This window comes from Ursus americanus, chromosome 9 (genome assembly GCF_024610735.1).
Source record: "Ursus americanus isolate L20-20 chromosome 9, mUrsAme1.1.p, whole genome shotgun sequence".
Lineage (NCBI taxonomy): Eukaryota > Metazoa > Chordata > Mammalia > Carnivora > Ursidae > Ursus > Ursus americanus.
The window spans coordinates 33,783,652-33,811,392 of NC_142135.1; the positions used below are offsets into that span (position 1 = coordinate 33,783,652).

At 37.1% G+C, this 27,741-nt stretch overlaps 1 protein-coding gene across 2 annotated transcripts in view; it reads left to right on the top strand.

The window, feature by feature from the left end:
- Window positions 1-27,741, top strand: part of UBR5 (ubiquitin protein ligase E3 component n-recognin 5) — a 134,503-nt gene that overhangs the window by 49,396 nt on the left and 57,366 nt on the right. For both annotated transcript variants that reach the window (XM_087864682.1, XM_045805836.2), the window contains exons 6-15: window positions 6,175-6,364; window positions 6,569-6,728; window positions 7,312-7,461; window positions 9,316-9,527; window positions 19,047-19,163; window positions 19,247-19,357; window positions 19,988-20,142; window positions 20,961-21,078; window positions 24,761-24,945; window positions 27,278-27,387. In XM_087864682.1, coding sequence (XP_087720808.1) covers window positions 6,175-6,364; window positions 6,569-6,728; window positions 7,312-7,461; window positions 9,316-9,527; window positions 19,047-19,163; window positions 19,247-19,357; window positions 19,988-20,142; window positions 20,961-21,078; window positions 24,761-24,945; window positions 27,278-27,387 — 1,508 coding nt within the window. The remainder of the gene's footprint in view (window positions 1-6,174; window positions 6,365-6,568; window positions 6,729-7,311; window positions 7,462-9,315; window positions 9,528-19,046; window positions 19,164-19,246; window positions 19,358-19,987; window positions 20,143-20,960; window positions 21,079-24,760; window positions 24,946-27,277; window positions 27,388-27,741) is intronic.

Consider the following 27,741-nt stretch of genomic DNA (forward strand, 5'->3'; position numbering starts at 1 on the left):
GATGGTGAGATTGTGATCAAGTTATTTTGTAAATTAAGGAATTTTATAGAGTCAAAAATATTTTTCTTCATTATACGTTTTTTTTTTACCCATGAGTTGCATAGTGAGTGTTTGTTCCTCTTTCTTTGTTGATTACAATGAACTTTAAAGAAGTTTGCAATTTATAGCATGCAATAGAGAATCTAGGACAGGCAGATCTTGAGACCCCAGAGGGCATTCTTATCCACAATTTTACTAAATGCAGTGAAATAAGAAAAAGTCCATCCCCATAGCCTGTGGTTGCCTGCCCCCTTCCTTCAGAGTCCAGGCTTGCTCCCTTTGGGTTGTGAATCAGGGAGTGAAAGGTCTCTGTATTTGAGAGCTACATTTGAAAGAGTTGGGGATAGTTGGTTTTTCTTTCCCATCAGCATAGGTAATTGATAATTGATCATTTATTTTGATTGATTTTTCTTAGGAATGCAGAGCAGACAAAATTTATGGGACTTTTAATATTTTTCCCTTTGGCCTTTTCACTGTCAGCGGGTGTTTGTGCTAAAGATTTCTAGTTGCTCCTGTTTCCTCCCTTTCATAGTTACTCAGATTTATCCTGGGAGATATTTCCAAAATCTCCTAGGTATTTTTGTTAAACTCATTGCAGACCAGGTTAAGGGTAAGAACACCAAATTTACTTGGGGAAGAGAGTTAATTGTGCTCCATAGTAAGTTTAAAATGGAGATATTAGTATCTGAAGTCTGTTCATTCTGTTAGTGGGCACTGGATAAAATAGATGATAGGTGTAAGCTGCTTTTCATTCGAGCTGCCATATTTCCTTTGGAGTCTCACTGAGCTCATAATTAGCCCTGGATTTGGAATGTAAAAGCCAAGGAGGTCACTGTAGTTTTAAATAGTTGAAGCTGGCCAGGTGGGTAAGGTAGTACGTAGTAGGGCTGTGACAAACTAAGTGAATGTCCCTTTTAAAAGTAGGCAGCTGATCCCCTGATTATTGCCATAGGAGAATACAGAGCCATTGTTGTCAAATGCAAACTTCCATGCCTCCCCTCCACTTTTTCTTTTTCTTTTTTTTTTTTGAAGTGAGCTCTACGACCCTGAAATCAATTGATTGAACCAGCCAGGTATCTCTCACCCAACACCTTTTTTGGTCCCCAAAAAAGCTGTAATTCTGGATCTTTATGTGAATATCTTGACTTATATGTTGGAACTAATTAATATTTTCATGGAAATAAATATATACATGAGGCCATGTACCAATCATATATATGGTGTGTGTGCACGTCTGTGTGTGTATATGCTCTTTCAAATAAACTTTTTAAAACAGTTTTAGATGATAGAAAAATTACAAAGATAGTACTGAAAGTTCTCATATATCCTGCACCCAGTTTCTACTGTTACTAATATCTAACATTGATATGGTAAATTTTTTATAATTAATGTATATTGATACATTATTAGTCACTGAAGGCTGAAGGTTATTCATATTTCCTTAGTTTACTCCTACTGTCTTTTTTCTGTTCCAGGATCCCGTCCAGGATATCACATTACAATAAGTTATCTCCTCAGGCTCCACTCGATTGTGATAGTTTCTCAGACTGGCCTTATTTTTGATGATGGTGTGTGTGTGTGTGTGCACGCGTGCGGAGTGTCTTTCTTTCTTTCTTTCTTTCTTTCTTTCTTTCTTTCTTTCTTTCTTTCTTTCTTTCTTTCTTTCTTTTTTTTTTTTTTTTTTTTAAACTAACCAGCCAGGTTTATGGACAAGACTTGGTCCATGGGCTTCAAGTTTGCAGCTGTGGACTAATTCCTGTGGTGTGATTTCCTCAGTTGATTTTGAGTCATTCTGTTACCCCGAGTACTGTGTAATGGGATAAAAATTGTAGGATTAATTTTGATGAGCAAAGTACAGGTAGTAGAAACTCGTTTTCCCAGTACTTTTGAGTTTAATGTTAAAAATTACATAGCTCACTAAAATTACAGATTAAAATAATCGCCCATTCCCATACTATATTTCTTGACCACTACTTAATCTATTAGAGTATGCTTGTTGGTTCAATGTCTTATTCTTTTTTTTTTTTTTTTTTAAGATTTTATTTATTTATTTGCCAGCGAGAGAGGGAACACAAGCAGGGGGAGTGGGAGAGGAAGAAGCAGGCTCCCAGCAGAGGAGCCTGGTGCGGGGCTCGATCCCAGAACGCCGGGATCACACCCTGAGCCGAAGGCAGACGCTTAAGGACTGTGCCACCCAGGCGCCCCCTCAATATCTTATTCTCTCTAGATAGCGAGTTGATCAGAGGAAGGAATGATGAGGAGCAATTTAAGTAGGGAGACTGGTAGGTTGTTTGCATCGTGATAGAAGAAACACTCTACACAGTGGGTGTAAGTGGGAAAACATGGTATGCTCCTTGGTAATAGGTTAATGGGCAAACCAGAGATATTTTGACATCCATCTTTCAGCTAGCCTCTGTTGAGGGTTTGTATAGCAGAGGTTGCAAATTGGCAACCATTGGTGTTTTGATGGAAGAATCCACAAGTGAATTTGGGTATTTTAGGTAGGCTGATACTCTCCACTCTTCCCTTTTATCTTAACTTCACTTATTTATGTGACTTATGCACCCCTCATGGAGATTTGTGTTAATGATACCTGTAAGGTCTGCCCAGGAGTAGATGTGTATTTGGATAGTATATCTAACCAGGTTTCTAGCATTATTTGCTTGGGGGAGAAATGGTATGCATTCCTTGGTGGAAGTCACAAACTAGGACATTTTGGAGTGAAATTAATAATTAGGCTCAGATAGTAGGCTTAAACAGGCAATATCTCAAACCAGGACATATTGTCACCCTGATTATATATTGTTAAGACTTTGAGAATATGGTTCTCCCTTTTTTCAAGTTGAAATAATATATTTAGCTATGAATGTTTAGAAATTTCAAAAGTAATTCTACTTGGAAGACTTTGTTTTTAGACCTTAATAGGAAACCATGAAGTAGAAATGCTGATTTAATATTTGATTTGAATACCTGTTTGTTTCATTGATCCTTTATTATTTTCTATTGCATAATTGTTACAATGTATATAACTTGAAAAGAAAATATGTACTTTCTAGGATATTGCTTACTTTAATAACACATGACTTAATTTTTTAAATCAGGGTATAAAACACATAACAAAATTTACTGTCTTAGCCATTTTTAAGTGTACAGTTCAGTAATATTAAGTATACTCATGTTGTTGTGAAACAGATCTCCAGAACTTTTTCATTTTGCAAAACTGAAACTTTACACCCATTTTAGCCCATTTATGCCCTCTCCTTAGCCCCTGGCGACTGCCATTCTACTTTCTGTGTCTATGAATTTGACTACTTTAGATATCTCATATAATTGGAATCACATGATTTTTCTCTGTGACTGGCTTCTTTCACTCGCATGTCTTCAAGGTTCATCCATGTTGTAGCCTGTGACAGGCTTTTCTTTCTTTTTGAGGCTAAATAAATTCCAGTGTACATATATACCACATTTTTGTTTATTCATTCATCCTTTGATGGACATTTGGTTGCTTCCACCTCTTGGCTACTGTGAATAATGTTGCTGTGAAAGTGTGGGTATGCAGATACCTCTTGAGACTGTTTTCAGTTCTTTTGCATATATATCCAGAAGTGGGCTTGCCTGGGTCATATGATAGTTCTGTTCTTAATTTTTGATGAACCTCCATACTGTTTTCCATAACATTGCACCATTTTATAATCCTACCAATAGTGCATGAGTGTTCCAATTTCTACACATCCTTGCTGCTAACACTTGTAATTTTCTGGTTTTGGTTTTTTGTTTGTTTGTTTCAATAATAGCCATTCTAATGGGTGTAAGGGGATATCTTACTTGGTTCTGATGATTAGTGATGTGGAATATCTTTTCATATGCTTGTTGGCCATTTGTGTATCATCTTTGGAGAAATGTTTATTCATATCCTTTACCCGGTTTTGAATTGAGCTATTTTTTGTTGTTGAGTGTAGGAGTTCTTTCTATATTCTGGATATTAACCCATCATCAGATATGTGATTTGCAGATATTTTCTCCCATTTTGTAGGTTGCCTTTTCACTCTGTTGATTATGTCCTTTGAGGCACAACGTTTTTATGTTTTGTCTATTTTTGCTTTTAGTGCTTGTGCTTTTGGTGTCATATCTTAAGATCGTTGCCAGGTCTAACATGAGGCTTTTCCCCTATGTTTTCTTCTAGGAATTTTATAGTTTTAGGTCTTATGTTTAGGTCTTTAATCATTTTAAATTAATTGCTGCATATGGTATAACATAAGGGTCCAGTTTTTATTCTTTTGCATAGAAATACCTCATTTTCCCAGCATCATTTGTTGAAGACACTGTCCTTTCCCCATTGAGTGGTTTTGGCACCCTTGTCAAAGATCATTTGACCATACAGGCAAGATTTTATTTCTGGGCTGTCTATTCTATTCCATTGGTTTATTTGTCCTTATGCCAGTACCACACTTTCAATTACAGTAGTTCTGTAATAATGTTTCAAAATCACTACTTCTTTTTCAGAATTGTGTTGGCTCTTGAGGGTCTCTCAAGACTCCACATGAATTTTAGGATGAATTTTTCTATTTCTGTAAGAAAATGCCATTGGGATTTTGATAGGGATTGTGATGAATCTGTTGCTTTGAGTAATACGGACATTTTAACAATATTAAGTCTTCCAATTCACTAACATGAGATTTGATTCTTTTTATTTGTGCCTTCTTTAAATTTTCTTAGCTGTGTTTGGTAGCTTTCAGTATACAAGTCTCACCTCCTTTGTGAGGTTTATCCTTAAGTTTTGTTGTTTTTTTTTTTTTTTGATGCTATTGTAAATGGAATTGTTTTCTTAATTTCCTTTTTGTTAATGTAATATACTTTTAATATTCCTTTGTTTTTCTTTTGGTCTGTGAGTGGTTCTTACATTTATGAAATCTGGCACATAGCTGAGGTTAAGTGATGGTTCATACTGTAGCCCTGAGAATGCAAAAATACTGTTTTTCTCTAAAATTATCTTGGACAGTTCTTAGGCCATAGATATAGATACATATAAACAATTGATAAGAGCACATCAGAAGTAGAAAAACCATCAAAGGGTGACACCAGGTTTTCTGGAGATTTTTTTCCATTTTACCGTGGAAACTATTATAGAAGTTTTTTTATTTTTATTTTTGTTTAGACAGAGGTTGGGCTTTACAATTAAGTGAGAAGAGATCGAGTAGTTGTGTATTAATTTGAGAATTGTTATGATTAATATAGTCAAACATTTTTAAGGGAAAAAAGGCTTGGGAAATCAGATTTAAACTAAATCTCTTTGCAACGGGAGGTTGAAGGTTTCAGTCTTAGTTGAGTACAACGAAGAGTAGTTGAGAGTAAAGTAGCTTTCTCTAGATTGATCTCTAAGTATTAGATTCATTTTAAAGAGGCATCAACTGTACTCAAAAATTTTAAAAGAGACTGGCACTGTCATGATTTCTAATTTTAATGTGATTTGGGGGAACATTTTCTTTAAGATCCGATTGAATGCAGAAAAGCAGTTGTTTATGGTTATCTAGCTCAGTTGATTTGAAGATCCTTAACACTCATGTTGGGGGCAGAAAGTGAAGATGGAAATGTCATGCCCTTTCTAAGTTTTCTCATACTTAAGAAAAAAATGATTATTTTAAGTAGTAGTTTCTTTTTGGTCAAGGTAGTTAATAGTACTAAATATTAATGGACAAATATCTTTGCAAATTAATGTTTCATTCCATGCAAAGCAGTTTGAGCCCTAAACTCTGAATACACTTCTTGTGTAACACACTGTTGGTAGTTATGTCCAGTGAGTCTTTGATGTAGAGGCAAGGTGTGTCCTATAACTCATTCTAGAATTGTGACTAGAAATACTTGGTATGTGGAGCTTTAAAACATGATTTCAAAAGATGCAAAAGTGTGATATATATCTTTCTAAAGAGTGAATTTACATGTAAGCATTTTAAAAATTGGAACAGTTTTATTTTAAGGCTTAGTTCTGTTACCTTGTTCTGTTAAAATACTGTAAAATGTATGTCAGTTAGACAAATAGCTTTGTCTTCACTTAAAGGGAATGAATGTGAGACACAAGGTAATCTTTTCAGAGTGATTGTTTAAAATGCTAATTCTCTAAAATTCTTTACTGTTTAGAAGTCGATGGAGTTCTGGAGTAGGTGGAAGTGGAGGAGGGTCCTCTGGTAGGTCGTCAGCCGGAGCTCGAGATTCCCGCCGACAGACCCGAGTTATTCGGACTGGACGGGATCGAGGATCTGGGCTTTTGGGCAGTCAGCCCCAGCCAGTGATTCCTGCATCCGTCATTCCAGAGGAGCTGATTTCACAGGTATAGATCTTGTAGAACACTTCACATAAGGCCACAGGAGAAGATGAGATTTAACTGAATATCCTGGGCTATAGTCATGACTCACAGCATGGATTGGGATTGTGAAATACTGCTTTTCTGTAGTTGCCCTTAGAAAGCTGATTTTGAGAAAAAGTGTAAGCAAAAGAGAATTAGCGTAGCGCTCTTCTTTATTTTTTATTTCAGGCCCAAGTCGTTTTACAAGGCAAATCCAGAAGTGTCATTATTCGGGAACTTCAACGAACAAACCTTGATGTAAACCTTGCTGTAAATAATTTACTTAGCCGGGATGATGAAGATGGAGATGATGGGGATGATACAGCCAGTGAATCTTACTTGCCTGGAGGTTGGTGGATCACCATCATGGTTTTCTCATCTCTGGAGGGAGAGACGTTTTTGACTGGGGAATGGAATTTTAAAGTACAATGGATTTTCTGATGGTTCTTCCCAAAGTGGTAGATATTTCTCACTGGAGTATTTAATTTGATTGTAAAATACTTTTAAGGGAAAATGGGAAATGTTTTTGTTCAATAGACTTGTGTTTGGTTCCAGTAAAGACATGGATGTATGTGCATGTCTTTATCACTGGCTGATGGATGACTCTAGAATGTTGTTTTTGGTGCCCTTATTATTATGTAAAAACTCCGTTTAGAGTTTGACTGCATTATCTCTAATACAAATATATTAAATAGAGATTTTTTTTCTTGTGATTATTTAATAGGTAGCCCAAGTGGCAGTCATGCATTTCATGTTCCTTAAAATCTTTGTTAATAACGTTAACTTTATTGCCTAGGTAGTTACTACTTTTTTTCTCAGGGTATATGAGTAATTAGTGTTATCATTTTTATCTGATTTAATTTTCAGAGACCTTTTGATGGTCTACAGATATTTTCAGTATCTGCTTTATTTATATTTGTTTCTGTTTATAGAGGATCTTATGTCTCTTCTTGATGCTGACATTCACTCTGCCCACCCAAGTGTCATTATTGATGCAGATGCCATGTTTTCTGAGGACATTAGCTATTTCGGTTATCCTTCTTTTCGTCGTTCATCACTTTCCAGGCTAGGCTCCTCTCGAGGTAATTTTGCATTTATTTCTTTGTGATCATTGGCTGGCTGAATGGAGAGACAGTGGTAGAATTCACTGTGTTTGAACTTTTAATATTACAGTAATTATACAATAATAAATTATTACTTATTAGTGTGTTTGAGTGCTTTGGTATTAAACTAGTTATTTTTGATTTCGAAGAGCCACAAATAGTACTTTACTTCAGAGATGATCTTATCAATATTGTGGAATACTTATCAAGGGTTACAACTTACCTACCTATATTTTTAATTAGGAATATGGATTCTGAACTAAAAGCAGAATTCTACTTTACAGTGACATGCAGCATTCAGAAAACAAGTCTCTCTAGTGTATTTGATTAATAAAGTGATTATTCTGTTCATTTTAATACTTGGTTAGATGGAAGAGTGAAATAACAAAAAAATTTAATAGAATGGGCTTGGCCAATAATAAATATGTAGAAATGATTATCTTATTAAAATGTTATTTTCAAAAGTTTGAAATCCTTCAAAGGTATAGTACATAGTAGAGGTTAGAAGATTTTGAAATCATATAAATGTAAGACTTTCTCTGTTTATGTTGGTATAGATTTAGCTTGCATTTTAACCTTATTAAGTCAATATTTTTACTTTCCTGAATGTAAAACTGCTTGATTCAAATAACATACACAAATCGGTTATATATTATTTACTGATCATTAGTAAACTGGAAAAGATGCCATGTTATATTAGGACCTTCCTGCAAATATCTAGTACTTAAAAGCAAAGTTTAAAAATAATAAATCTATGATGATCTTTTAATATACTGAACCTATTATTTAATAGCTTTAAAAATTTTTAAATAAGTCCATACTTTATTGCCTTAAATATATCAAGTGTTGCATTTTCAAATATTCAATATTGAGCACAAATAACTCCTTCTAAATTTCTCCCTTTTGCTTCTCCATAGGTCATTCTGTGTAGGCATTTCTTTTTATTTGAACCATATGAAATTGCTGGTACTTGACCATGTTTGACCTGCACGGATGGCAATTTCATATGGTTCAATTTAATATGATTGTTTCTAGTCCTTTGTATCCAAGTCCTGGAAAGTATATTTTGATCACGTACTTAAAAAAAATAATGTATGAGCAAACAAAAAAACAAAACCAAAAACAAACACAAAACAACTAAACTGGTGTTAGAGAGTTTGTAGGTCAATTGCAGGGGAAGCATTTTTGTAAGGAAATCTTTCTGTAAAGATTATTTAAAAAAGAAGCTTGTCTGGTTTCTCAGAAATGTGTAAATGAGACTGACCATGAAGATCCAGCCTGTAAAATTACTCTAAACAAAGGCTTGAATTAGAAAAATTTTTATAATTAATGTTAATGGATTTGTATTTTAGCTTTTGCAAGTTTTTTCCCTGTATGTGTAGGGTTTTGTTTTTGTTTTGTTTTTTAATAACTGAAGACATTCTAACAAATACTCTTTTTTGGTTTACATGTGTATCTAACATGTTGAAATTCTAATTTATGAACATTTTCTAATAAATAAAGTTATGGTAAGCATTTTTAATGAAAGCCAAAAATTTTAAACTCCATTTTAAAAATCCAGTTTAAACAAATAAAGTAATTCTGTTCTAAAAATGTGTAGTTGGAATTCAAAAAAGTCTGCCTCTACATAGTTCTTAAAAATACTAGTTTATAATTTTCTTACCTTCACTTGAAAGAGTTAATGTTTTGAATGTTGCATGTCAGGCTTATTAGATACATATTTAAACATTAAATTTTTGTGAGTGGATAAACTGCTGTTAGTTGCATCCTGAAGGGTCTTTACTAGAGAGTGGCTTACTTTTATCCCACTGGTGTGACCCAATTGCATACCAGTTCTCCTTCTTCCCTTAGAGAGAGACTCTGAGCTGTTGCGTGAACGTGAATCCGTTTTACGTTTACGTGAACGAAGGTGGCTTGATGGAGCCTCATTTGATAATGAAAGAGGCTCCACCAGCAAGGAAGGAGAGCCAAACTTGGATAAGAAGAATACCCCTGTTCAAAGCCCAGTATCTCTAGGAGAAGATTTGCAGTGGTGGCCTGATAAGGTATTTGGAAAAATTCCCACCCTTTCTATTTAAATGGATTCCTGGCAAACCCCACCCCTCAGAAAGGTTTCTTTTTTCAGATTTTTGTGTTATCATTATTTAAACACACACACACACACACACACACACACACACACACAAAGTGATATTTTTGTTTTAAAATATACATAGAACATCTTTATTTGGCACTATATGAGTCATCTTAGTGAGATATGCTCAGTGGTGCTATTATTTAGGTTTTTTGTTTTATTTTTGCTTTTCCTACTTGATGAAGTAAATCAGAGAAATCGGAATGGGAGTTCCAGATAACACATCAGCTATTTTGTTTCAGGACTTCTTTTCTGGTGATAATTTTGCTAATAACTGATGGCCCTTTGTAGAAATTTGTTTTGTAATGTCACGTGGACCCCAGTTACTGTGTGGCAAGTTCGTGGTCATTGATACAAGCATGCATGTCAGAGCAAGATTAGGGAGGGACCTGTGTTTCTTTGATTAGTTAGCTGTCCTGTTTCATGGTGAATTCCAGCAGACCCTTTGCTCGCAGTGCTGTGGGAGACAAAGCAGTCTGAACAGGAATGGACTAGAGGAGTTCTGCTCTGCGTCCTGACGAGAACTATAATGACTGGCTTCTAGAAAGCATCCAGGATTTGTTAAGTTTATTTGAATCTTTAAAAATACATTACTGCCGCATATGAAGCAGAGTGTCTACATCCTATTGATACTGTGTGGGTTTCATTGTCGTAAGTGCTTGGTGATGGCTCCTGTAGGAAGCCATGTTTTCTCTCTCTCTTTTGACATGCCATTTTCGTATTTCCAGAGCCAGTGGGTAGGAAATTTTCTTAAGTAGAAGTAAAGTAAAAGAACATAAGAACTTTGAGGTTAATCTCTAGCAGATAAGGAGATTCTGATAGGGATTTCTTTTCTTTCTTTCAAGTTGAATTTGAATTGGGGATATTAAAGGAAAATATTGTTTAGCTTTCTGAATTTGTTTATTTTTCATAGTAATTTTGAATCTTGATGTAGTTCATTTATTTTCCTCTGTATTCAGCTCATGTGGAAAGCCTGAATGCAAGAAGGAACATGAATTTTAATCAGTCTCTTTGTAAGGAAAAGGTTATTCTGTTTTCTTTGGCAGCTGACAAACTTTCCCTGAATTGGCATTCTCTGACTTATTTCCATAAAACTAGACATGTCCTAAGTTCTGCTTTTATTCCATATGGTAGAAGGTGATTTAAACCTAGGCTCCCCCCCTCATTTTCCTCCCCTTTTTTCCGTACATTGTTCTTTGTTTCCTATTTCTCTTGCCTGGATCATATTAGGCTGTGTCTACTTCGTGTTGGGAGGAAGTAATAGAGGATTCATGAATCTTGTTTTAATAGTGCCATCACATATATATTAGTCTGGGCTTCTTTATCATGTATTATTTTTGATGAATGAAAGTGTTTTAAACAGTACAAGTTTAACAAGCTTCTTCCCTGGCCAGTGTACGCCTCATAGATTTAGCCAGTGTTTGTTGGTCTTTACTGATGGGCATGTTTTTAGTACAACTTGTTTTCATAGACAGTTAATAAGTACATTGTGAAACACACTTAGTGTGTTATTTCCTTGATGTTTGGATATTGAAAGAAGGAGGAATAGGAGTGTGTGAAACAAAGTACATCCTACTATAGCTTTTTTTTTCTATTAAAGCCCTAATTTAAAATATTGTTACTGAAACAGGATCATAGGGGAAGAGAGGGAAAAATAAAACAAGATGAAATCAGAGAGGGAGATAAACCATAAGAGAGTCTTAATCGTAGGAAACAAACTGAGGGTTGCTGGAAGGGAGGGGGTGGGGGGGATGGGGTAACTGGGTGTTGGACATTAAGGAGGGCACATGATGTTATGAGCACTGGGTATTATATAAGACTGATGAATCACTGAACTCTGCCTCTGAAACTAATAATACATTATATGTTAATTGAATTTAGATAAGAAAAACATAAAATATTGTCGCTGGAAAAGATCTACTTTTTATTAGCTTATGTTTGAAATTTAGACATCAGAAATTTCAATTTAGGGAAAGAAAATAGCTTAAAAGCCTAATCAAACTCTTAAGCATTGTCAGAGTTATCAACAAATACCAGTAAGTGATGTGAGGCTGACTGCTCCCTCAGAGAGTGCAGAGAGCTAACTATTGAAGGCAAAAAGACCTGGCCTGCAGATAACTTTTAGACAACACGCAGAACTTTCTTGAAAGGGCATAGGACCAGTGCTACACGCAGAAATAGGTAATATGTGGGACTGTATTGGTCCCCCCAAATTGGGGGTAGTGATCCCTTGGGACAAGGGTTTTGGGGGAACGTTTGATAGGTGATCGAGAGTCAGATGGAGAGTACAGGGAGGTAGAGCGTTGTCAGCACACACTACTTAAAAGTAGGGTCTTTCTCTTTCTTTCTTTTTTGAGGGGAGTGAAGGTCAAAGAACGCCTCCCAGCATAATTGCAGAAGTGACCTAATCCAATATTTTTTAATTGTAAGTTTGGGTAGTATCCATAGTATTTCAGTCTTTGTTTTGTTAGGGTTCATGAGAAATTCCATTGGTAAATTATCTGGATCAGTACTGACTTTCCTACCACCTATTTAGAGAAACAGCAGCTTCTTCAAAATTTCACCGTTTTGTAGGCTAATAAATTAGTTCCTTTAATAGTGGAATGAGTGTTTTCTTTCCTTAAGCCTTTTGTAGTATAGTCTTGAACTGAAAGTATTTTAGGTAATCTTAAATTTAAATATTTCCGTGAGTTATTCTTTGAGCTAAATGTCAAAGCTAGTATATATAAGAGCATACTTGGGACCACTTATGCACTGGTGGTGGGAATGTAAATTGGTAAAGCCATTATGGAAAACAGTATGGAGGCTCCTCAAAAAATTAAAAATAGAACTACATTATCCAGCAGTCCACTTCTGGGTATTTATTACAAAGAAAATGAAAACATCCAAAAAGATACACGCACTGTCGTGTTCATTGCAGTATTATGTGCAATAGTCAAGATATGAAAATAATGTTAAGTATCCATCAATGAATGGGTCATGGATAAAGAAGATGTAATACATACATATACTCACACATACACTTGAATATTATTCCGCCATAAAAAAGAAGGAAGTCTTGCCATTTGTGACAACATGGATGGTACCTCAAGGGCATTATGCTGGGTGAAATAAGTCAGAGAAACACAAGTACCGTATGGTCACTCTTATCATCTGGAATCATCAAAACAAAACAAAACAAAACAAAACAAAACACCAAGCTCGTAGATACAGAGAATAGATTGATGGCTACTAGAGGCAGGGCACTGAAAGGTAAAAAGAAAAAATTTTAAAAATTGTTAAGAAAAAAATAGGAATAAAAGTTTTATCCTTACCAATTTTTTAGCATCTTAAAAATATGAAAATTGGAAATTATCATAGGGATGTTGAAAGCGCCATGAAGACAGAGGTGAGGGTCATTCAGTCAGTGTTAATTTAGTAACCTTGATTCATTGCGTACTTTCTGTTAGGCCTTTTGCTCAGGTGTTAGGGTAGGAGTTTGTAGAAGGCAGAACAATGATGCTAATGCTGTGGAGTAAGTACCATTACAGAATTAGGTACAAGAGGCTTTGGGGAATCATTGGAGGCCAGGGCTAAGTGCTAAGAGTGCGGACTGTAGAGCCCAGACTACTGGAGTGTTTGTATCCTGGCCCTGCCACTTACTAGCTATGTGGCCTCGGTCAAATCCTTTAACCTCCCTGGGCCTTTGTTTCTCATCTATAAGATGGGGATAATAACAGTTCTTATGTTGCGAGATTGTCATGAGAAGTAAATGATTTGGTATATGTAAAGTGTAAAGGGCAAGGAGAAGCAGGGTCCTGTTCTACAAAGAGAACAGGCAGTTTCTGTGGGTCATAGAAGAGTAAGAGCCATGGTTTGGGTATTCCAAGTTGGACCATGTGACAATAGTATTTTGTGTGCCAGATTCTCTGCTGGTACAGAGTTGGGCACAAGCTGAAAGAGATACGGACCATGTCCTTAGTCTGACTGGGCTATAAAATGCAAGAAATGAAAACATTTCATTACAATAATAATGTAGCATAATAGGAAATTAACGGGTAGTCTGTATCTACCTAAGGAAGAAATGGAGGGAGGGCCTTTAAGTCAAAGATCTTGATCACAGTTGAACTAGCCAAGTTTATACTAGTTTCTTTCTTTTTTTTTTTTTTATATTTTATTTATTTATTCGACAGAGATAGAGACAGCCAGCGAGAGAGGGAACACAAGCAGGGGGAGTGGGAGAGGAAGAAGCAGGCTCATAGCAGAAGAGCCTGATGTGGGGCTCGATCCCATAACACTGGGATCACGCCCTGAGCCGAAGGCAGACGCTTAACCGCTGTGCCACCCAGGCGCCCCTATACTAGTTTCTGAAGAGTTTTACAAAAACCGAGAATCTCAACATTCTTATTAGGCTGCCCTGTCTCTTCATCTGTCATTCCTTCCTCCCTCCCTAACACTTCGCTGTCCCATTTCTATCCCTCCTCCTGTTTGCTTTTTGTACCGATATTTTTGGAAGTAGTTGTGATAATTCAGTTACCTTGATAAGAAGATGCAGTCTTCCCACTAGGTAATTCTGTCACATGGCTTCGTTTCACTTCTCAGTCAGTTCTGAAATTTACTTTTCTCAGGCTAGAAATTTAGTTTTATGTTGCTGAATGTCTACATGCAAACTGTAACTATGTATGCATTTATGCCGGCCTACTTCCAACCAGGACCTAAGGTGACTTACAAGGGAAGGAAGCTGCAGCCGCAGTCACGAAAGACTGTTACCAAGAGAACGCCCAGATGAGAGTGAAGTAGGAGACGTGGGAGGGAGAGGAAGGAGTCAAGTTACATAGAGATCCGTGCTGAGTAAATCTGCTGAAACTGAACATAAAAATAAAAACTTCGCTTTGTGCCCCATAACAGGCGCTTTCAGTGAAAAGCACGCACATATCCTTTATTTTCAGCAAGTGGTGAGAGAAGAGTGTGGTGAGAGTTGTGTGGTGGGCAATGAAGGAAAAAACTGATGGGGCAAGTCCATGCTTTTAATTTGCAGCCCCATTCCTTAGTGTTGTGCGCTCGTTTTCATACGGTCTGAGGGAAATAAGGAAATGACATTCGCACTGGTCTTTTGAACTGTAGAGTTGCATGTGAGTCTCGGTTTCTTTGAGTGGCATTAAGAGCAGATAGCGCCACGATTCTGGTTCCTTTCTTAAGCTTTTGGAGCAGCCTCACTTTTGGAACCAGTTATCAAACGTATTGATCATACTGCTTTACCTTCTGGGTTCTAGAAGGTAAAGTGGGGAGAGGTCTTTGTTGGTGTTGTTTTATTGACACTTGGAAGCTTCCTGGTAGTACCTGTTAAGAATTAGCTAGATGTGTCACAGATGTAATTTAATAATGAAATAAGAGCAAAAGGAGAAATGGTCATAGAAAGGGAAAGAAGGCAGACATAAGGAGACTAGGGCAAAGTAGATAGGCCAGGAGAAATGAAGTGTGAATAACTAGAGTTGACCAAATACCACAGAGGGACCTGTGGTTGTATTGCATCCACTTCAAGCATAATACACGGTACATCGCTGTTGGTGCTGGTACTTACTGGGAAAGCTAGCGTTGGCTGATGGTAGGCTAATTAAAGCAACTACAACAAAAAGATGAAAACGAAGTTTTATGGGAGAAGTTTAGGACTAGAAAGACCAACTTTTCCAAAGTAGAGGTCACTAAATGTAGATGTGGTCAGCAGGAATTCACGCTACCGGACTATGCGCTTTTCAGATTTTGGCCTGTAGGTAATTTCTGCCATATTTTTGACAGTTTCCATCTCCTTTTGGGGAGAGATTTCTTGTTCGATTGATGACCTCAGTTCAATTATTTAGTGTTCTTCAGACAGTTGGAAATTTATTGAGTACTTCAACCACTAGTGACTTGATCTTTGTTTAAAAAAAAAAAAAAGAGCTACAAACTCCTGATCTTTAAGGAAACATGCATATCTACTTTTTCCAGTTGGGTTGAAGCAAGCCCCAACTTGTTCAGAGGCAGCCGTTATGATTTCATTAAAACAATAAAAACAGTGTTTTCTATGACATTATGAAATGAGTGAGCTAAAATACTGTTCTTTTGTGTTGTGTTTGATTGTTTTCTATTTCTTCACATAACGAATCTAAACAAGGCCAGAAGCAATAGGTGATTATTCCATCATCTTCCTGTGGTTGAACACACAGATTTTCCACATTTGTCCATAAAGGATTTTAGGGCCTTTGGGGTTCAGTTAGCTCATTCAGGACTTACCTGCGGAACGTTGGCTATCTTGGGAGGATATAGGTAAGTCACTTCTGAGGGGCCTCATGCACCATGCTCTTGCTGTAGGGATGATTTGTTCAAGATTGTACTGCTCTGGTGAGGCATTTTACTTGAAGTTGGGAGTTGAAATTCATTTGTTCATTCCATTATCCGGGTGCTCCTGCTGTGCTGCATGCAAAGCTGGCCTGTGGGAATGTAGGGGTGAATAAGACACGGACGCTCCCACAGGGGATTCAGTGGGGAAGACAGACATTCACAGACAATATAATGTGTTCACAGTATGTGATCGGTGATAGACTTGATGGTGTGAATGCAGTGCTAGGGGCTCACAGTGGGGGATGACTGATACCACCTGAGAGATTTGGCAGAGACTTCAAAGAGGCAATGATATCTGAGCAGCATTTTTAAGGTTAAGTAGGCATTGACCAAGATGCAGAGGCATTCCAAACACATCCAGCATGGGCCTCGAGCATGAAAGGGCACGGTGTGTGTGTGGAACAACGCGAAGTTCAGGCTTGCTGCATGTTGTAGGGAGTAGAAGAGCAAGGTGGAGCAAGACTGGGAGTCCCCCAGGCAACTTGCCACAGGGTTAAGATGTTCTGTAGTCACTAGGAAGCAAACAGTTCTTAGAGAAGTGACATGGTGAGATTTGTGGGGTTCTGTTTGTTTTATTTTTTATGAGGCGAGCATTGTGGGAGAAAGATAGGAATAGGAAAAATCTGCAGTCTCTTCAGAGACTGGTAGAATTGTGGAAAGGAATTGTGAGCATTTCAATCAAAGCAGTGGCAGTGGGGACAGAGGAAGGGGAGAATCTGAGGCGTTTGAGGCAAAGGCAGCACTGGTTTACTAGTCACTACGTTGTTGAGAGAGAAGAGGAGGAGATGACAAGAGTGCCGAGGTTTTCATGTCTGTCTCCTGTTACAGGGTGGGTGATGGATGTCATTCATGGAGAGGGACTGCAAGGGGCGTGCGGCTTTGGAGGATATGGTAAATTCGTTTTATGGATGTTAGGGTGCTTTAAGACATCCGGGTCTTAAATAGATAACTCTTGCAGGTTATCTTTTGCAGGTAGGAGATGTACATGTTTAAAAGCATGGCGCCCCAGTGGCTACAGTCCATTAGGCTGAGGGTGGAGCATAATTTGAATAAGGGACAAGGGCAGAATCTGGGGTAGGGAGTGCATGGTGGTAGGGAGGAGATAGAGAAAATAGGCATACTGAAGATTGGAAGAAGACCAGTAGGGAGAAGTGACCTGTGAACGAGGGACAGGAGAGGTTCCAGAACAGATGAACAGGGTCAAATGGTTCGAAGAGTTTAAAGAGAAGATGGATTAATTAAATGTGGGGCTGATACGGTGCAGTTCTGGCTCTGAGTGAAAGCTGGTAAAGTGAAGCATATGCCATGGAAATCACTTTACCATGGGTAGGATTGAAAGAAAGATTAGTTTGGATGGTTGTTGGGATTATGAGAGAGGCTTACAGCCCATGTGTGGAGGTTACCTTTAAATAAGAGAGAAGGATACTTGTTTTCTCAGATGAAGGGGGGGAGGAGAGGAAAGTGGTGTTTTTTTTTGTTGTTGTTAAATTAATGAAGAAAATAGGAATATTCAAGCTTGTGCTTTTCTGGGTGAGTAGGAGGTGAAGTTGGGGGCAGAGTAATCATGATTGAATTTGATTGAGCGCTTATTGGTGCTGGGCTCTGTGCTGTGTAAATTTATAAATGTTAGCGGTCTTTGGTTTTTTATCCTCTGCCCCTTAGAGGTGAAGAAAGAGGGGGTTCAGGGACATTATAAAACTTACCCAAAGTCACATACTTGATAAGTGTTAGATTCTGGTTTGGGGCTCACTTGGTCTGATTCCATCATCCTTTAACCAAAGGAAGGAGAAGGAAGTGTGAGATAGAGATGTTAGCAGCAAGCAGCCGTGGAGAGAGTAGATGAGGGTTTTCAGACACCTATGGTGAGGGGAAGAGAGAAATTGCTAACTTGCAGAATTTCAAATTTGGTCTTCCATCCCTCTGTGGAATGACTTGAAAATAAGGCTGGCTGATATTGGTGAAATAGATTAAACTGCATGTTCTTTCAGTACACCTCTGCTGCGTAATCTCTTGTTACGTTATAAACTGTGGCAGACTTCATAGGCTTTAGCTGAGCATTATAACCCATCTGACCAAATAAGATTGGAATTTGACAGAAAAGCAAAATGACACCATTAGTTTAGCATACTTCAGAGCCAGAATTCCAAAGAGAAGCAGTGTATAGACCAATAGCAAAAGTACAACCAGAAATCTCTTACCTGGCAAGTTTTGCTGTATCATTTCTGGGTAGCTTCACGACTCCGATCATATTAACATATTATGTTAAAAAATTATTATCGATAGTCATTTACATTTATTGTCCAAGATTTTTAGAATTTAACTGCATTGAACTCCTGGCATGTGCATCACCTTAAAACTAAATGAACTTCTGTGAACTTCTGCCTTTAAAACACACAAACACACACACACACACACACACACACACACACACACACACACACACACACACACTGTAGACCTTTGTTTCAGCAGCTTGGAAGAGCCTAAAGGGAAGCAGTCTTCTGTCTTGACTCTCCCAGCTTCAGTTTCTTCTTCTTTTTTCTTCATTTATTTGGCAATTTATTGAGCGCCTACTCTGTGCTCTGTTCTACAAAGTGGGGATATGGTGGTGGACAAGACGAAGCTTATATTCAAGTGAATAGACTATCAGTGAGTAATACAGTATGTCAAGTTGTGAAATGCAATCACCTAAAAAGAAAGTAGAGTAAGGAGATGGGATATGAGAGTGGTGGTTTTGTAGGTAGTGTGGCCAGATGTCTCATTTGGATAGGCTTGATTAAGGAGAGGGATGAGTCACCTAAGAAACAAGGCAGGGGACTACCAAGGACATGGCAGGATCCTGCGGACGTGGTCCAGGAGCTGAAAGAAGGCTGATGTGACTGGAGGACAGAGAGTGAGTTCAGGGAGGGAGCCAGGGTGTCAGTCCGGAGGGCCTTGCAGGCGGTGCTCGAGACTTTGCATAGCTGCGGTTTCTATGTTCACAGAATTAATCCAGATTTGATGAAGTGACTAAAACCATTAGGTTTGGCAATATTGTTATATTTATACTCTTGTATTATTTTTTACTTTATAGGATGGAACAAAATTCATCTGTATTGGGGCTCTCTATTCTGAGCTTTTGGCTGTCAGCAGTAAAGGAGAACTTTATCAGTGGAAGTGGAGTGAATCTGAGCCTTACAGAAATGCACAGGTATGTTGTCATATGAAACTTGCATTGAATGGCTCTATATATTGACACACAAAATGGTAATCATTTTTCTTATGCTTTTAAAGAATCCTTCACTGCATCATCCACGAGCAACATTTTTGGGGCTAACCAACGAAAAGATAGTCCTGCTGTCTGCAAATAGCATAAGAGCAACTGTAGCTACAGAAAATAACAAGGTACAGAACAGTGTGCATTGATGGAGAAACATTTCCTGCTTAAATTCTTGGTTTTCTTCCTCTCCCTGCCCCTTTTCTATCTTTTCATTTTCTGTCTTTCTAACTAGATCCACAAACACAAAGCATCTCAAACCTAAAGAGAGTAATCCAATGTATAGTTTTTTTATTGCTGGTTTATCCCTATATTATAATCTAGCTTATGGAGAGGGCTTTTTCCTTTAAGGGAAAGAAACAGTATTCAAGATAAGGGCTGACAAAGCCAGAAGAGATGCACTGGGAAAGTATGGGGTATTATACCTTAGACTGTCAGTTTGGCTTTCGAGTCACTAAATTCTTTTTGAAAATTGTTGAAGCAAATGTTTAATTTTGATTAATTTCTTAGAGATGGCTTTAGACATTCATATCAATAACTGCTACTTTGATTTATTTGTGTGAAGAAAATATTTTAGGTTCTAGTCTTAATTAAGAAAGTTTTCTGAATTACGTATTTTTCTGACATTTAACTCAAAGCATTTTGGAATTTCAGTCCATAGAATATGTATGTATGCCTTTTCCTAGTTTTGACCACAATGCTTTTCAAAAGATTACTTGTATTTTATTTATTTAAGCCCTTATTATTTTACTCTTTAGGTTGCTACATGGGTGGATGAAACTTTAAGTTCTGTGGCTTCTAAATTAGAGCACACTGCACAGACTTACTCAGAACTTCAGGGTGAACGGATTGTGTCTTTACATTGCTGTGCCCTGTACACCTGTGCCCAGCTAGAGAACAATTTATATTGGTGGTGAGTACCACAGGGAAGGGGAATTCCGTATCAGTGAGTGCTTTTAGGTGCATAGATAGGTGCTTTGAGTAGTGGAATACCAACATGAGAAGGCCGGTCAAAAGATAATGCTTTTTAGGGAAGGAAATTTCACTTTGGAGCAAAGTAATATTAGAAAAGAAAACACCTTAAAAAAAAGAAAACCTTATACAAGTAACACATACTTAGTGACTATAATTATGAAATTTTACAAAAGTATGAAGTAGAAACGAACATCACTTACCATCCTACAACCTAAAGATAACTACTGTTAGCATTCAGGAGTATTTAAATCTTATTTTCCTATACGTGAATGTGTACTTTTATGTATTTTATGTAATTGGAAGCATAGGCTATAAGGTATCTTTTCATGCTTTTTTTCACTCAACAGTATTGCTTAAAATACAACTTTAAAGGTTATTCAAGTATTTTGTTGGATGAATATTCTGTGCCTTCCTTAATTATTCCTTTACTGTTAGGGATTTTAAATGTATTTTCTGTTGTGTTTTAAGGAGTTAGTAGTAAATTTGCATTGACAGAAATATTATATAGGGGAATCTACGAATGAGATATAATTATTTGGAAGAAATTTTGGGTGACCAATTTTCTGTAAATTTTAATCCCTAAAGGCTTAATAAAAATGGATCCAGTTAGGTGTTAAACCTGTGATCAAGTTATGATTAAGAATGAGTTGTACATGTTGATACTATTCTGAAGCAAAAGCCCTATTATATGTGTAATTTCAGATTTATTTAATAGGCTTTTTGCTCGCTTGACCAGTTTATCCTTTTCCTTTTCAGGGGTGTAGTTCCTTTTAGTCAAAGGAAAAAAATGTTAGAGAAAGCTAGAGCAAAAAATAAAAAGCCCAAATCTAGTGCTGGTATTTCTTCGATGCCGAACATCACTGTTGGTACCCAGGTAAGTGATTAGAATGAAGCCTGTCCTAAGGGACGTTGTTTCTCTTCAAAATCGCTTTCTTCCCCTGTTCGCAGTTTTACAAATGAATGTCATTTGAAGGAGCAGGTTCCGGTAGCATGTGCTCTTTATTCAGTAGTTGAGCAGAGAGATTTCTGCCCCAGTGTCAGTAGATTAACGTATGGGGCAAGGTTCCGAGATTTGCCTCATTTTATGAATTACTCGGTACTTAAATGCAGAACGTGGAGCTCCTTACCTGAAACGTTTCTTCAGTTTGTCTGGGGGTACGGCCCAAGCATCATCGTGTTTCACAAACATCGCAGGTGATAAACAGCCAGGCAGTTTGAAAGATACTGCGCTTGGGGATGCTGTCAGCATAAGGCAGGAGGCATTGTCAGATCTCTGTTTCTACCAGTTTCTTTTTTTTGATTCTGAGATGGTTTTATGCTCCTATTTTATAGATGGGTAATTTTTCTGAGACCTCAGTGGACCAAAGTGTGGTCCGAGGACTTCTGCTGGCTTTTCCATTCTTTCAGGGAGTCTGCAGAGTCCTTTCTCTCTCCATTTACATATCTGTGTGAAGCTGAATTATCTTCCTACACTTCAGTCAGACTAATGTAGCACAACAGATGGAATGCAGACGCAAACATGGGAGTGTCTTGTGTTAAATCAGACATTAAGAGATTTGCAAAATTGTAAATAATGCCACTTTTCTTGCTATTATTTTTGAAAATGTAGTTACATTTCATAAAATTGTTTATATTAACTGTTAAATATTTAAAGATTTCTCCGTTTTAATTAATAATACGTTAAAAACCAGCTAGATAGGACCCAAATAAACGAAAGATTTTTGGGTCCTCAGTAATACTTAATAGGGAAAAAGGATTCTGAGACCAAAAGAGTTCGAGAACTGTTATTACATTTCTCATTCATAGACTTTCTAGAAGTTTATCTTCAGGATAAAATTCGATGCCCATATTCATTACAGCAAATGCTGCAATAAATGTTTAAGGGTTTTAAAATTCCTATCACTTAGACAAATTTTAATTTTTTTTACACAATTTTTTTTTTTTTTAAGATTTTATTTATTTGACAGAGATGGAGACAGCCAGCGAAAGAGGCAACACAAGCAGGGGGAGTGGGAGAGGAAGAAGCAGGCTCCTAGCGGAGGAGCCTGATGTGGGGCTCGATCCCAGAACACCGGGATCACGCCCTGAGCCGAAGGCAAACGCTTAACCGCTGTGCCACCCAGGCGCCCCTTTTTACACAATTTTTATTACACAGTGTGGTGCTAATTTTGTCATCTTGCACTTTCCTTCAATTTTTTTTTTTTTCCTGATCACAAGGTGGTATTACTTATATTCCCTATGTCTTAAAAAAAATAGTCACCACTTTAACTGTTCTACAAAGCCCAGCTTGAATGTACCCAATTTTCTTTGTGGCTCTTTTTTTTTTTTTTTTTTTTCTTTTTGGGGGTCATATTCATGGTTGTCTTGTTCTGATTCCTTTCTTGGCCTCCCAGCTAGGAAGTCTTCAGTGATTACCCACTGTTTTGAATAATATTGTTCAGCCTTCATCATTTATGTCAGTTGCTTTGGGCAGATCTCTCTCAAGGAGGCTCCCCTTTTCCTGTTTAGTCCAAATTCTGATTTCTGATGTTCTCAAAGTTCCTTGTTCACTGGACTCACATAATAGCAGGATATCCTAGCATTTGCCTTATTAGCTTGTAGGATGACATTGTAGGATGACGTTACTATAGGTAGGGAGGGTAGAAAAAATACTTTAAAGATGCATTGAAAAAAAGTTTTTTTTTTTTTTTTTTTTAAGATTTTATTTATTCGACAGAGAGCTAGCGAGAGAGGGAACACAAGCAGGGGACTGGGAGAGGAAGAAGCAGGCTCATAGCAGAGGAGCCTGATGCGGGGCTCGATCCCATAATGCTGGGATCACGTCCCGAGCCGAAGGCAGACGCTTAACTGCTGTGCCACCCAGGCGCCCCTGAAAAAAAGTTTTAAACAAAATAGCTTCGCACTAAATCGCTGAGAGGTAGTGATGTATTAAAATATTTTGGTCGTAAAGCTAAGATTTCGTTTTAAAGCTGTAGGAAACTAGAGTTTAAAGATAGTCACAGCCACAGAACAAGGAAAGTGTCATTTGATAACTGTTGATCACTTAGAGTTTTCAGCTACACCTGCACTCTTGGATCATAGTTGTTGCGAGTGATGTATTTAGCAGTTATTCATTTGCATGTCTTGCTATATGCTGGACCCTGAATACACATCTCCTTGTCTTTAAGGTGCATTTATTTTTTTTATAAGAAAGCATTAATAAATAACCTATCTTCTAATATAATGCCTCAACACATTTCTCTTTATAGTATAAACTTTCCTTTTTTTTTTTTTTAAAGATTTTATTTATTTATTTGCCCGAGAGCGAGTGAGCATAGGCAGAGAGAGAGGGAGAAGCAGACTCCCTGTTGAGCAGGGAGCTGGATGTGGGGTTCAATCCCAGGACCCTGGGATGGGATCATGACCTGAGCTGAAGGCAGACGCTTAGCTGACTGAGCCACCCAGGTGCCCCCAGAATATAGACTTTCTTATTTAAGATTTTTATTTATTTGTTTGAGAGAGTGAGCGACAGAGAGAGAGAGCACAAATGGGGAGAAGGGGCAGAGGGAGAGGGAGAAGCAGACTCTCCGCTGAGCAGGGAGCCCGACATGGGACTCTATCCCAGAACCCTGGGATCATGAGCTGAAGGCAGATGCTTAACCACCTGAGCCACCTGGGTGCCCTGTACCACCTTCTTCTATGTCACTTACGGTTAATTATAAACCACCAAACGCATGATCTTCACATATGCCACTGTCAAGTACAACATAATCATTAGTTACTGGATGACTGAACAGAATGTTGGTAATACTGAGCTATTGGAGAAATCAAGAGATTTCCAGAAATAATGTTTGTCTCTCATTTGGAACTATTGTTGGTGTCTTTTACAATGCCACCTTGCAGGTTATTAGTTTCAGGGTATGACCTAAGGGTGCTCGTTGGCAGTGAGATGTTTTAGGTTATTCAGTCCTGAACTCAATTAACTTCTAACACTGATGTTCTTTTTTAATGTAAGAAAAAACATATTATCCAGTGAAGCGTCTGGTTTTTAGAAAACAGTCTTCTGGAGGAAAGAAATACCCATAGAGATGAAATTACAGAGCCTGTATATACTGTATAGCATCACGAATTAGGAAAGTAACTTCAAATTAGAAGAAACCGACAAAAAGTGTTAGTTTTGTTCATATTTTATTTTTTTAATGCCAACCTTTAAAAAAAGTTTCTTCTCTATTTCTGTTCTATTTCCTTATAGCGGAATTGTCAGGATATTTGTTGCATGAAATTTGTTTTGTTGCATGAAAAGTTATTTTTTAGCTAATGTGCTAAAATCATTATTGCTCCTTAAATTGGGGAACAAATTCTTGATGGAGACCTTTTTTGTTTTGCGGGGTTTTGTTTTGTTTTTGTTTTTTTGATGGAGACATTTAAGAATGCTTTATCAGCATTATCGTTGGTATAAGACTGTTTTGGGAAAACCTAGGAAACAATACTTTCATGTATTATATTTTCATACATTTGAAGCAACTCTTCTAGTTTTAAAATTATGTCATTTTGATGGTGATTCTTTTGTATGCTAGGTATGCTTAAGAAATAATCCTCTTTATCACGCTGGAGCAGTTGCATTTTCCATTAGTGCTGGCATTCCTAAAGTTGGTGTCTTAATGGAGTCCGTTTGGAATATGAATGATAGCTGTAGATTTCAACTTCGATCTCCTGAGAGCTTGAAAAGTATGGACAAAGCTAGCAAAACTACTGAAGCTAAGTAAGTACTATAATCTAATTATGGTTTTATAGCAGTTTCCAGTTTGCTCTGTATATGAGGGGCTAGTCAGGGCTGACTTAGAGGTGCACAGTGACATAGAAGTGTGCTCCCGTGGTGGGTCTCATGAGGATGCCTACGAGCTTTGAACAGAATTGGTCAAATTAACTGTTTGCAGCTTGGTTACTATTTGTGTATCATAGTTCTTAATGTTCAGCAGCTGGAGTAGAGATGTAGGGATCTCCTTTGGTGTCTTTGTCTGTCATTAGAGTGTGTCCTTTGCCATTGTTGTGTGGCAGTAATAATGTTTTCAGCCTTACTTGTATCGGCCAACTTTGCCCTTCTCGCTCTGTGTGAAATCATCTTAATTTCTACCTAATGTCTTATCTGCATCTAGATCCTTGGAAGGGTTTTACAAGTTAACATGCCAGGGAGGGAAATTCTATAAAGGATTTGTAAATATTGGGGTTGGAGGGATATGTGAACAGAAATACCACAGAATTGTGTGGAGCCCACACAGAGTCTGGCTTATTGTTTGGGAGCTGGATACTTAGGTCTTGTTTAACTCTGGAACTTCTTAGAAGCATCTACTTGTCTCTTAAAATATTGGTATGTAATGTAATTTGGTTATTATATGAACTTTAAAAACATTAATAAAGTTTATAAATAACCTTTTTTCTTAATCTTACATAAAAATATGTGACCATTATAGAAACATGGATGAGTAATGTTATATTTCAGAAATAACATTTTAAATGTTATTATGTATTTCCTTTTTTAAAAAATGTACACAGGTGTTGAAAAGACATGATGGGGATTGTACCATACATACAGATTTTTAAAGTGCTGAAATTTTTTTGTTTGCTCAAATGAATGTAATGAATGTAAATTTGCTGTCTTTATCGCTACTTTTCCTCTTAATGTTAAAGATGCAAATTGAAGTTCAGAAAACACAGGGATTACTGTTAAATAAGTTAAAAAAAAAATAATCTTAAATAAACCAAAGCTATTGTAACTTCTGCCAAATTAAGGCTTCTTGCTTTGTTGTAGTGCTCTCTCTCTCTCTCTCTCTCTCTCTCCCTGCCTTGTTTTACAAAATAGATTTATAGACTTCCTAATCACAGTGATTTTTATCCTAAAAATAAAAGTGACAAAAGACATTTTCATTATTTATGAAACTTTGTAAAGAATGGTTGAAATATTTTTGACGTGCACAAATATAAGTGAGTTTAAAATAGGATATGCTATTGAGATTGTGTGATTTATGAAGTTTTTCATGTCTTCTTTGAAATTTGCCATCTTTATTAATTAACTTAGTAAAAGAGCTTAGTGAAATTAAATGTTAAGAACATAGTCATTTTCATGTGAACAGACTCTTCTTTGCTAAGTCGTTGACGTGCGTTCACTGTAAAGGCATGCTAGTGATGAGTCAGTATCGGCCCGTTCGCAGCATCGCAAGATTTGCAGAGCAGCCACGAACGAGTGTTCACGTGTGCTTGTATTCAGCGCTTTGCCAAAATGGTGGTGAAAATAATACTGGTTTTCTCTGGACTTTTTCTAAACTCAGGTGAAATTTCTGGTGGAGGTAATAGGAGACGAGTAGGTTAAGATGATGGCCCTGATTATAAAATATACCAGAATGATCTATATATAACACATTTCTTAGTAATAGGTGACTTTTCTGACTAAAAATTGACTTTTGCCTTTTAATGACTAAACATTTATGTTTTTACTATCTGTAGAATATCGTGTAGTTGCTGACTGTAGGTATCTTCTTAGGTATGGTAAATGAAATAACTCAGTGCAAAGGGATAGTTTATTAATTCTGTAATTTCTCATTTCGGTTATAACATAATGGTTCATCACCAGGTGGTTCAAGAATACATTTTTGTAAACCATTGTGAGTAGAGTTCCTTCTTTGAACTCTAAGAAATTAATGATCTAGTTGGCATTTTATTTATTTTCCTTTACCATTTTCTTATGTCCAAGTCAGAGTTCACTGAAGTGTGAAACTTGTTTGCTCAAGAGGCTTAGGCTAAATTGAGTGTAGTTTTTGTTGTTATTCCGAGATAAGGCTTATCTGAATCATTGTTCCACGTTGTTGATAGCTTTATGTGGTGTATTTTTCTTTCCTTTCTTTTAAAACATTCCTGAGAATTTAAACTATGCACTGTGTACCTTTTTCAGTACCTTGAGTTCTAGAAATAGACCACTTTGTACAAGTTTTTAGTATTTCATTCCCGTACAAGAATAAACTTGAGTCTTAAAAATCATCTGACAAGTTCCTCATATTTCATTTTCCTAATAATGAGGAGAATCTTATTTCTAATCTCAGGCCTGAAAGTAAGCAGGAGCCAGTGAAAACGGAAATGGGTCCCCCACCGTCTCCAGCGTCCACGTGCAGTGATGCGTCCTCAATTGCCAGCAGTGCATCGATGCCATATAGTAAGTTTTATGTGTAGTGTACATTGGTCAAAATAAGGTCCCAGGCAGACAGCTGTGTTCAGTCTGTTTATGGTTTGAGGCAACTCATATACCATTTTTAATATCTTTTCATAGAAGTTGTATTTCTACCAGTTTGATTTTTTTGTGTGTGCACAGCTTTACTTAAATGAAAAAAAAAAAAAAGCTATTTACAGTGTTGCTATTCCTGTTGTTTTTGAGAGTTAGAGTGTTTTATAATTTGTAAAATGCTTCATAGTAATAGTGGGAAATAACTGCCACTAATTAGATTATCTGCCCACCTTTGTTGAGACTGCTTTTATTGTAAATTGGTTATGGTTCGGTCACAGTTTTTGC